At 35.1% G+C, this 12,489-nt stretch overlaps 1 protein-coding gene across 3 annotated transcripts in view; it reads left to right on the plus strand.

Annotated features, from left to right (window-relative positions):
• The window catches only part of LOC100373594 (5'-AMP-activated protein kinase subunit gamma-1-like), a 107,604-nt gene that overhangs the window by 484 nt on the left and 94,631 nt on the right, over positions 1–12,489 (plus strand). For all 3 annotated transcript variants that reach the window (XM_085501112.1, XM_006824033.3, XM_085501116.1), the window contains exon 2: positions 7,373–7,511. In XM_085501112.1, the coding sequence (XP_085357238.1) occupies positions 7,452–7,511 (60 nt within the window). In that variant the 5' untranslated portion in view covers positions 7,373–7,451. The remainder of the gene's footprint in view (positions 1–7,372; positions 7,512–12,489) is intronic.

A 12,489-nucleotide genomic window follows, 5' to 3' on the forward strand; every position in this document is an offset into this window, starting at 1 on the left:
TTACTCACCTGCCGATGGCTTGCCGTCATGAAAGAACGCAAAAATAAACGCCAACAAGAACAAAATAAAAGTATGATAAAGTCAGTCGAAATCTGGAGCTTCGGTATTGGAGCTAGGGGCTGACACATAGGTCATAGTCATATAGCCCTGAGTACAGTCCTGTAGGTTGACCTTCTTCCGCTGATCATGCGGGGCCGAATGTTGGTACACTGTGTGTCGGGTGGCGTAACGGCCGGAACAACAGACATGTACACAGGGCTAAGTCATACACAACAATGTACATGTATAATAGTAATGTGATTGTACCGGTAACTAGTTTTATATTAGGTGACAGTAAAGTTATGCAAAAAAAAACAAAAAAAAACAATTGAAAATAATTCAAATTGGATATTTTTAGGTCATGCAAACTTAATTAAATAAAGTAAAGGAAGGCATAAACAGTATTCTTCAACAGTATTCTCTCAAAAATAGTAAAAACAAAATTAACAGATGAGAACTTACAAATTTTTAAAACAATATTCAAAATGGAAAGCTACTTATTGGAAATATTTCTCAGGAAAATATTGGCAAAATTTTATATTAGTCAGGCCTGTAGCCAGCACTTTTGAATAGGGGGTTCGAAAACAACAATAAATGATATATTTATTTATAATATTCAAAAAATGTTGTTGAGCTCTGTTACATACATTTTTAGATTCTCGGTTTTAAATTCAATTGGTTTACTTTGTGTTACGTTGGCAAGTTATTTCACATAACATTTTTGAACTATTTTACCATTTTAGAGAAGGGGTCCTAGGCCATTCCCCACCCACAAACACACCCACACCCTTGATCCATTACGGCAAAATGTTGTACACAAAAAAGACAAGACTGTATGTATCTTAGCATTATTGTCCAAGCATTTTAAGGTAGAATGCTACTCATGAGCTTTTTCGCTCTTCACAGATGTTAGCGCACATAAAAGTGACACAATTTCATGTCGAAATCTGTCTACAATTATTCATTTCAGTATTAGTCAATTATGTAATTTTATTTCTGTACAGAGCCTCACCACATCGTACAAAATGTAATGGGTAGAAAAGTGCATATCACGTTTTAAAAACAATACAACATCCATGTAAACTTATCTCGTCGCTTTAAAACTTTTAAAAGATACAGAGCTAGTTGATATATGGTGTGGCAGTTTGTGTAGCGACGAAGTAAGCCCAGACTGTCAGTATTTGCATAAATCAGCCCTGAGATCATTATAAAATGAACATATAAAATGAACAAAGTGAATTTCAATTGTCTACCATGCTAAATTCAAACGTATCACTGCAAAAACTACAAATTTATTGATCTAACTGTATTTTTGTGTGTCTGCCTAATTCAACATTATGTTTATGGCCAAAACAGCGAAAACTCGTCAGTATATATTTTAGTCTATAATTGCTTGCCAATAAATCTCCCAGGTTATAATACTACATTGATTTTTCCGAAAGTACACAGCCTGGATGATTTTGAAATTGAGGCATGCCATTTTTGCTGACAACATTTTTTTTATTCTTTGAGTAAATATCTCTAAGAAATTTGCAGTATCTACAACTTGTTTTTCAAACCAGGCAATGCCGAAACCATATTTGAACAGGAGATTTTTATGTGGGTTTCTCAAGTAAGTCTGCCGGTCTTGTCTAATCGTTTAAGCATGATATAACATGTTTTGGGGTTCCAGCTATTTATTATTTAATTTTAACCAATATAAGAGACAACGCTTGAAATAACCACAGCATAATTGCAGCCTTCCACATTCGTCCAACATCGCTATATTGTTTGTACAACTATTAATGCCAAGTAGATATCTGCAAAATGTTGTCTGTACCCTCTCGATTTCCGAATTTTGGTACCCCCATATCGCTACCATAAGAAATAGCTGGCACAATGATTGCATCAAACAAATTAAATGCACTAACCAATGGCATACCACCAAGTTTCTTGCAGTACGTAAATTTGTTGGTTCACTGTAAATCTGTTTTTAGATGGCGGTAAAATAATATGCATATAGTAGCAGTTTAGCAGTAAACAAATAAATAAACTTCAATGACTACATCTCTTTTTTATGAATCCACTAAAAACATAGAAAATTTTCTAAGACATCAAAAAAAACGTGTAAAAAAATATGTTTGGAAAATATGATTTATCGCATAGTTTCAGTGCTGAAGCAACACTGTGGGATAATGTTTTGGCTGCAAGAAGCTCTTCGACCTATACAACTTGTGATGATAAATCTTCGTCATTTTTTTAATGATGTTTTAAACCCTTAGCTGTACATTATATCCAATAACACAGGCTACACGTACTAATACAATAAGTTGACTACATTTGGCTGATACACTTAGAACAAAACAGTATATATGCCATCATTATCTTGAAGAATACAAAACTAATGAACCAATATGAAAGTACAGTGTCGTCTCAATCCCGTTCGAACCCCACACTTTACTAACTGAGCGAACACTAGCACAAGACAAACGGACCTATTCAGGACCATCACATCCTTCAGAGAGTGACTACCATTACATTATTGTTTCAATGTTGTTTTAATATTTAACATCAGCTGCTTGAACGCGATCTTCATTACACCATCGCGGAATCACCGAATAAAAGCTTGCCCATTTATAACAACCTGTTTTGATTGGCTGCTGTTGAGCTGAGACGGCGTAACTTCACGATTGACATTTAAAGCTCGTTGCCACCTAAATGCTCATTACTATGCTATTTCGACCGAGTCTGATACATTTTGTAGTTACCTCACTGAGTCAAGTGATTTAAACGATGGTAATTATTTTAATTAATACTGTTTGTTTTATTATGTTCTAATCTACAATCATAAATCTATTCACTTCCAAAATTTAGGGGGTTCGACCGAACCCCCCGAACCCCCCCCCCCCCCAAACTACGGGCCTGTTAGTGACCACAATTTGGTGATGGAATAAAGCAGGAAATCTAATAATCCCAGCAACAAATAGATTTTGCAATAAATGTGAAAAATTCTACATGTTGAAGATGAATAGCGTTTTATCCTTGATTGTTTTTTGTTTGATTTTTTTCCAAACAAATTTTTAGGGATTGTAAATTGCTACCAAATGACTAATTGAATGTAAACTTATACTATCATTCTAGTAAGCCACTCGCAAATTATTTGAAAAACACAATTTACAAAAAGAAAGCGTGTATATACAAAAACAAGTTTCAAGTCATACTGGCTACTTAACATGTACAATGGTACTGGCTATAATGGCTTGTACAGTACTTATGTAGGTAATAAAACCCGGTAATCACATTCTTTATTAGTCTGTCTGTTATCCAGCTGAGCTGCAACAACTTGTGGAAAGTAGGGTACCTTCCTTTATACATCTCTCCAATGTCTCCATGATTCACCAATTAATATCAAGCATATACAAATACAGTATACAAACACCCTATTACATTGTAGTTCATATTTAATGAATAATTGTTTGTATTATTGAAATTAAAATTTGATTAACAAATCTAACCTTAACCCTGTGTCGTTGCTGATAGTATATATTCATATTATCTCTTGGCTGTGTGCATCTAAACTTACCATAAGTGAGTACATAGTATAAACACCACTTTTTTGTGCAGTTAATCAATTAATTATTGAATGTTATAACAGTGTCAGTACACAATGAGGGTAATCACAGTGATCTATGTCTGTATATCTCCTGGAAATTGTAAAATTGAGAATGTTTCTGTCATTTAAAGGGTTAAATTTGAATATCCGTATACATGTTTTTGTTCATGTTTTTGGTCATTGTATGTATCAATTAAAGCGAGAGGGTTGTCACCTGCGCACGCATGGGAATTGAGTCCCAACCGACGATAACAACACATGCTAAAAACACAAAGGCTCATGGGTAGACGCTTGTTTGTAAACAATAACACACTATGGCCATCTGACACATGCGCAGGTGACAACCTCCCGCTTTAAAATTGTAAGTTATTTGTCCGAATTTAAAGAAAAAAAGTTCAGTTTACAGGAAAATCAAAAAACTTGCACAAGCATCATTTTAGAAAAGAAATTGATCAAAAACTTTTATCGTGACTTCACAGTATATACATTGTAATACTAGTATATAAAGTTTATAATACATTACAGTACCTATCTTCAAGGCGAAATTTTGTAAATTGCCTTAGTGTATAACAATAGTAGAATAGAATCTGTATTTTTGACTCCCGTGTGCGAAGCACAAAAGGGAGTCTTTGCAGTTACCGTGTCTGTATGTCTATATGTATGTATGTATGTATGTACACCTCTCAAACTTACTCATTTTATTGAATCCGGTGTGACTAGGATTGGCGATTTATTGACTGATGGAAAATGGCTGTCAGTTCAATCGTTACATCCACGCATTAGTATATACTCAGCACGCCTGCTAGGTATCGCTCTAGATATTGTTCACAATGCTATCCCTACGAGTATGAAAGATATTGTAAATAATGAAAACACCACAGATTCCACAAATATTACACATCCAAGATATTCGCTTGAATTATTGTATAAAGATGATGATAATAATATTTTGCTCAATTGTCCCTTGTACACACTAAAGAAAGGTAGCATTTACAACTTTCTGGTGTCGGTTAACAAACTCTCCAAGGACGCCACACAGGCAGGCACTGTGTGGTGTGACTTGCTATCGATTGATACTCAGAAACCGAATTTTAAGGATTGTTACCTCCATCCACTCACCAAAAAAGATGGCGACCTCCAGTGGCGTCTTCTTCATGGCGCTTACCCCACTGGAGGTTTCTTATTCAAGTCTGGGCTGAGGGAATCGGACACTTGTGTTTTCTGCAAAGAAAAAGATGACTTAATGCACGTATTCATAGAGTGCACCAGGCTGGGTCCGTTGTTTGTAACTTTTAATAAAGTTATTCACAATCTGTTAGACATTGGGTCCATCCCACTGTCCCATTACTTACTTGGACCACCTAGGAAGAAACCATTAGTGCTTCACAAATTGCTGGTGTTCATCATCACATCGGTAAAAGCTTCAATACACATTACCCGGATAAAGAAAATGAAGAACTTACCTGGTACTGATGTCACCCATTGCTTCAAAGCACGACTGAAATCAAGATTACGGGATGAATACAACTACCACAAGCTGACTGGTACTATGGCAGCCTTCATCCAACGGTGGTGCATCAATGACGCAGTAGCATCGGTCATCGGCGAAGACCTCGTCCATCCAGATTATATTATGTAAATAATAAATTGAACTATTTTTATAATAAAATGAACACTTTGATTTTATTCTCAAGATTATTTTACTGTTTCTGTTTGTACATATTCGACTATAATTTGTACTGTATCCGATATTGTTTTATACCTACCTGTACAATTACTTTATATTTCGTTGCATTATCATGTGTAATTAATTTTCATCGTTTTATATTCAAACATATTATATTGTATACTTTTCTGTACTGTATCACTTGTATTCGCCTTTGATTTATACTTACCGCTATATGTCCAATTCTTGTATTTAAACAGTGATTGTTAACTGATTTTTTATTACTCGAGAATAAAAGATTCAAATGTATGTATGTATGTATGTATGTATGTATGTATGTATGTATGTATGTATGTATGTATGTATGTCACTTTTTTTGTTCCACCGTTATCTCAAGAAACACAAATCAAATTTTGGTGAAACTTGGTACATAGATGCTCTGGGATAATGCGCAGAGTTGATTAGGTTTTGGTAAAAATCTATGAATATTAATTACCTAATTTGCATGATAATTAGCTGATTTTTAGCTGTTCCATGACTGTTCCACTGATATATGAAGAACCACTCATTGGATTTTGATGAAACTTGGCACATGGATGCTCTGAACTAATGCGCAGATTTGATTTGTTTTGGGTAAAAATCTATGAATATTAAATACCTAATTTGCATGATAATTACCTGATTTTAAGCTGTTCCATGACTGTTCTACTGATATTTGAAGAACCACTCATTGGATTTTGATGAAACTTGGCACATGGATGCTCTGATCTAATGCACAGATTTCATTAGTTTTGGTTAAAAATCTGTTTATATTAATTACCTAATTTGCATAATGATTAATCAATTTTCGACTTTTCCACTGATATCTCAAGTACTAATCATAACATTTCAATAAAACTTGGTACATAGATGTCATATGAGACTGCACAGACTTGATAGTTTTTAGGGTAATATCAGTACATATTAATTACCTAATTTGCATAATTAATTAATTTTTAGCTATTGATATTTCAAGTAGTAATGAACAAATTTCAATGAAACTTGGTACATAGTTACTTAAGGACTGTGCAGAGACCTAATTAGTTTTTGGAGAAATATTTGTGCATATTAATCACCTTATTAGCATAATTAGTTAATTTTCAGCCCTTCACCTGATATCTCAAGTACTAATCATCAGATTTCAATGAGACTTGCGACATAGATCTTCTAGGACTATGCAGAGACCTGATTAATTTTAGGATAAATTATTGTGCATATTAACTACGGTACTAATTTGCTTAATTAGTTAATTTGTCCTAAGAACCACTCATTGAATTTTAATGAAACTTTTAAAGAGTACTCATCACATTTCAATGAACCTACATGTGTAGGACTGTACACCATATTAGTTTTGGTAAATATTTATGCTTCTTAATCACCTAATTAACATAATTAATTAATACTGATATCTCAAGTATTGATCATCACATTTGAATAAAACTTGGTACATAAATGCTATAGGACAATAGACAGCCTGATTAATTTTGGGTTAAAATCTGTTCAATAATTAATAATTTTTTGGTTCTAATCACATTTCAATGAAACTTGGTACATAGATATTACATTACGCAGATCTTATTACTTTTACATTGCGCAGACCTTATTAGTTTTACACTTAAATGTGTTCATATTAGTTACCTTATTTGCATAATTAGTTTTCTGCATTTCCATCAATATCTCAAGTTCAAGTAATTTTGAATTAATGTGTCTCCAATACTCTCAGCACACGGGAGTTCTTTCTAAGCTTTCTTTGATTATCTAAGGGCACCAAGGCAAACTCCTTTGACATCAAGGCAGTTTTAGTGCCTGCGTGAAGTTCAAGCCCTGTGATTTCTGCAAATATCAATTATGATTTGGTGTATTTGTTCTAGTAGAAGCTCATCTTTAACAGAAGCGAATATAAACCAAACTTGCATTGGCTATATACTGAGTCATAAAAATATTACTCCTTTTGACCATAGTTTATGTAAGCATACTCTCAGAGCAAATAAGGTACATGTAATATTTAAATTCTCGTATGTTGTTTTCTGTTGCAGATAAAAACTCTGGTCAACTTACCGTAATAGTGATTCCTCCGAAACTTGTTTGGATTGTATTCCGCAGCCAATCGACAGTATGAGCAAACGAGGCGGTGAACACAGAATGGATGTGGCCATTGAAGATGACACAGATAAGGTAAGTTTTTGTTTTAAATTCTAAACTTGCAATGCGTTGCAATGCGCTATAAAACTACATGTGGTTGAGAGAGAATAAGGATAACAAAACTACTGGTATATAATCAAAATGTACTATTACAGTATTTTTTCTCTACTTGAAATACATTTTTTTGTGATGACAAAGTTGGCTCATATATTAATAAAACCGTCAAGAAGATAATTGATAATAGATAATAGTTTTTGTGTTTCACAAGTACATTGTGTATTTAGTTACTTGTTTCAAAAGTTTTATATTTGCTGCATTTATGATAATTTCAAATTGTTCGTTAGTTGTGAATTTCATCTTCTTGTTTGTTATAATGTTTGCAAAATCTGTCCTCAAATTTGTGTTTTTGGCTTTTAGTGACGAGCAAATTCAATTTGTAGATTGTGGCTTCTCAACCTAAGTTGTGAAATGAGTTTACTACATACATGTAGTATATAATTCCTTTTGTGCAATACATTTAAGTAGGATGAAATGTTGGTGTCATTATTTAAAAGGCTGTATGTTTTTAATTTTGAGTCCTCTCTTGTAATATCAGCGATCTATATGTTTTTGTAGTGTTCATTTTCAAATTGTTGTCTTGAGTTGCCAGAGATCAATGTTGAATTGAATATTTTGTGAAACCAGTACAACAACATCGTTCAAGTTTCTTGATTGCACAATGGCTTAAATTTATAGGACAATTGTTGTAAATACTTTACTATTAAATATTTAATTGCCTGTTATTGAATTCTTCTGATCAATATGAGTCTCCCAGTTTCAAGGTGCCATCCAATATTGTACTTGTTCTATTGCTTATGTTCAAAATATGTCTACAGAATGTTAAATAAAACTTTACTGTATCTGCCCCACTGCTCTGTATTTGTAAAATATTTACAAGTGTCTTAAAAATGTTTAACTGTTTACTTTCATTAACATATAAATTGTCAGCAATTCTTATTTATGTTGCTGTTAGATAATAATAACTTTATTACACAACTAAATCATCAGAGGATTTTTTAAGGTAAAGAGAATAACAAGACATAAATAAACAAATGTGATAAAAAATAAACACTAAAACTGAAAAACTAAAGAAATATCAAAATAATTGCTATGTTCACACGGCAGCATTCTATCGGAGCCGAACTACTTCTCCTCCCACGGATTAACAGGAGATTATATCCAATGCGTTCATACGGTCGGGAGCCGAACGAGAGCCGAGATCTGCCAGAGTTCGATTCAGTTTGATCAGAGTCGAACGGAATAGTGCCCTTGAATAATTAGTGACTGAAAACGATTTTAGTGTCGTGCTTGTGTTTTTTCTTTACATGGCATGATGCTGTTGAGCTAGGAGAAAAAAGAGCCTGAGCATGGAGGTAGAAAAGACAATGACTGGTATTATGATTTAGGTACTAGTATCTCGAATAAACAGGAAACACGGCAGCTAAAATGCGTTTAATACAGCCTATTCGTTCAAGTTATTGTCATGCAAAATTACCATTTTGTAACTATTCAACTGTAGTGATATCTAAACTACTAGGAAGAATCACAGATTCTCTCTATCTATCATAGAGAAACTATGGAAGAATCTAAACCTACCAGGAACACGTCACTGTACTGCGATCGCTTATACAATTTTTATCTTTAGTGTCTTTAAAAAGTTTCCGTTCAGTCGTTCTTTCAAGTTTTTGTCGCATAATTTCGTACGCCATTTTCTGTTTCCCGTTGAGCTATCAATCTATCGAAATAATTCGTTACTATATTAGGACGCGTACCTCTTATTCAAGCCGGAAATTATGAAAGATGTTGTCTCTGTTAAAATTGAAATGAGAGGTTACTCGAAGAAGACGATTGAGGGCATGATTTCGGCTCCGATAGTTGGACTCCGATGCATTTACACGATCGGAGCCATGTCAGGACTCAACCCTATCGGAGTTCAACCCCGAGGGTTTAGCGGAGCCGAACTTGGCTCGAGCCGGCTCGAGTCGAACTCGTTTACACTGCCATTTTTGCTGGCTCAAGCCGGCTCGAGCCGTTGGGCTCCGATAAAATGCTGTCGTGTGAACGTAGCAAATATTCTCGCAACTTTTAATCAGGGGATTTATAGATATTATCTTTAAGGTATAGTGAAAGGGCTTTTGCATTTTTCATTACCAGTGTAATGTGCAGTGTGTTTACTTTACTAGCATTTAATTTCACTTAACCATTTGAATGAGTTTTTAATTCATACTTGAATGATCTTATGTGTACCTGTAGATTCACATCAACAGGGATTCAGGATTATATGACACTACATATGTTGCTTTTGTAAACACATGTACCTTGATCTCATTGAAACTGTTTAGTGAACATTTCAGGATACTAAGGCAGTCAGTCAGGTAGGACATTAAGGCAACTGCCTTCATGGCCTCTGTGAATTTCAAACCTTGAATATATATGTACATGTATGTGCAGACTTGTTAATTATGTTGCTAACATGGCTTGCATACAATCACTATACAGAAGCTATGACTGCTGACAGTATGCTTGTCATTAAAACCATTTAGCTATTGTTGTGATTTATTCACGTATACAATGTACAATGTATGGTATACAGGTACAATGTTCAGTTCCAGTTCAGTTCAGTTATAATTCAGTTAGTCATATTGTAACTATAGCTATTCAGACAGTACTCATTAAATTGCAGACCATAGTCCCCAGAGGGACTGTGTGCAGACATATGTGTCACTGAATTTTAACCTTTCAAAATAACAGGTATTCTGTGTTTTGTACATTGTGTTTTATTTAGGAATACTTGTGATTGCTAGCTAGTAAAGGTACATGTAGTCACATGTACATTACAAAATAGACGTAACTGTATCTCTTTTTTGTCGATCTGTTTTGGTTATATGCAATAAGTACATGTACATGGGTGTACATGTGTATGTATAAATAGTTTGCTTTTGAACATAAATAGTTCCATCTGCTTCACTAGCTGAATGTGTATATTTATTCTTAGATGGTGCCACCTAATGAATGGTACACATAGTCGATATACCATAGCTATAGATTGTATGGGAATACATGTATACATGTATGTATTTAATTCTGTGTCACGTACAAAGTTATTAACAGCCCATAGAATTGCATTATAGTATAGTATAGTATATTTTATTTGACACTAAATAATATATTTTGTATATGATAAATATACGAAGCCCCCAAATGAAATGACCCCAAGATAGAGGAATTTATAATGAATTAGATTAGAAACTACTGACTAATGTAGAATGTGCAGATCTGACTGACATCCCTGAAGTATGAATGTACCTCAAGTAGCTATCTGAAGACCATCTGCCTAGTGCCTTAATCATGTGATCTTGGATACCGGCATTTGCTGCAGACGTAGCTGCCCCTATACGGAAGGAATGGCCTGTAAATTGAAATGAACTGAGACCCAATGAGCAGACAAGTCTGCGTAAATACTGTAGGAAAACAGAACGCGTCAGTGGTAAGTTGTCTTCAGTTACAAACAGAGGGTTCCCTAAACTAGGTCTAGGATGCAAAGCCACTCTGAGAGACACATATCGCTTCAGACTCTGTACTGGACACATGCGGTCATTTCTGAATAATCTAATTACCACTCCTTCACGAAATTGATCTGACTTTGATGACTTCAACCGTAGAAAAGCTTGAGCATCACCTTGAAAACTGACATCCTCAATACATAAATGAAAATCTCTATTAAACGCTCCATAGGACCTGACGGTGAATTCAACGCAGCGCAGGAAACCAAAAAAAGCTACTAACACAACAGTTTGCATGAGGATATCAATGAACTGGGTAAATACTCCTAACTCAAGAGTACTAAACATTAAATAAACAATATCAGCTGTGAAAGCACAGCGTGGCCTAGTGCCTCGTCCCTGATTACGTTTAATCGCCCTGAGTAACAAATTTACCCGTACTAATGGCACACCGACAGTTACCTGCCATGGATTAGGTACACCTGCTTCAATGTATCTGAAACGAATCCCAGCAAGGTATAGTCTTATCGTAGATTCTTTGAGTTGTAGATACTTGTAACAATGTGTAATAAAAAGTAGTAATAAGTCCTCTGATACTGCTGGTAAATTACCGAAAGAGCATGACTCAGCGTGCATGTTCACAAACGAATGAAAAGGTTTAAACCTGAGTTATAAGCTTGCCTTGTACTAGGCGCTAATGTACAACTCCACAGTTCACGCACATTTTGCTCTAAATCTGCATTACTTCGTAATATGGTGGACACGGTGTCTTGTGCTTGTGTGCTGCTGGTGCAAGGTGCCTGAATTCCTGAAACTGGAAACGAGATAATGCATCAGCTACAGTGTTCTGTCTTCCCGGAATGAATTGTGCAAGAACAATAAAGTTGTGCTGCATGGCGGTCAGTGTCAGTCGACGTAGTAGAGTATTTATAGCATGACAGTGAGATGATGCCCTTCCCTTTTTGATGACTTGAACTGTGGCTTGATTGTCGCAGTTAAAACGAATACGTTGCTGAGACCAGAACTTTCCCCATAACATTGAAGCCACAACAATGGGATACAACTCAAGGAATGCCATTGACCAATCATCTCGTTGCTCTATCATCAATTGTGAAGGCCAAACCTCACAGAACCAGTGTCCCTGGAAATAACCTCCAAACCCTTTAGTTGATGAGGCATCTGTGAAAATGTGGAGGTCAGAAGCACTAATTATGTCACCGTTCAGAAATAAGTGGATACCATTCCAAGATTCCAAAAATAGCTCCCACATACGCAACTCTAAACGGCAAGCTTTATTCAATGTGACGTGGTGATGTAACTTAGATACAGAGGAAGCTAGTCTCAGCATGTAAGTGATGAATGATCTTCCTGGCAGGATCACCCTAGCCGCGAAGTTAAGATGACCCAGCAAAGAAAGTAATTGTCGTTTGGTGATTGTTTTCTGTGAAGAAAATTCAGAAATCTTAGCA

This window comes from Saccoglossus kowalevskii, chromosome 7 (assembly GCF_978046115.1).
Source record: "Saccoglossus kowalevskii chromosome 7, keSacKowa6.1, whole genome shotgun sequence".
NCBI lineage: Eukaryota > Metazoa > Hemichordata > Enteropneusta > Harrimaniidae > Saccoglossus > Saccoglossus kowalevskii.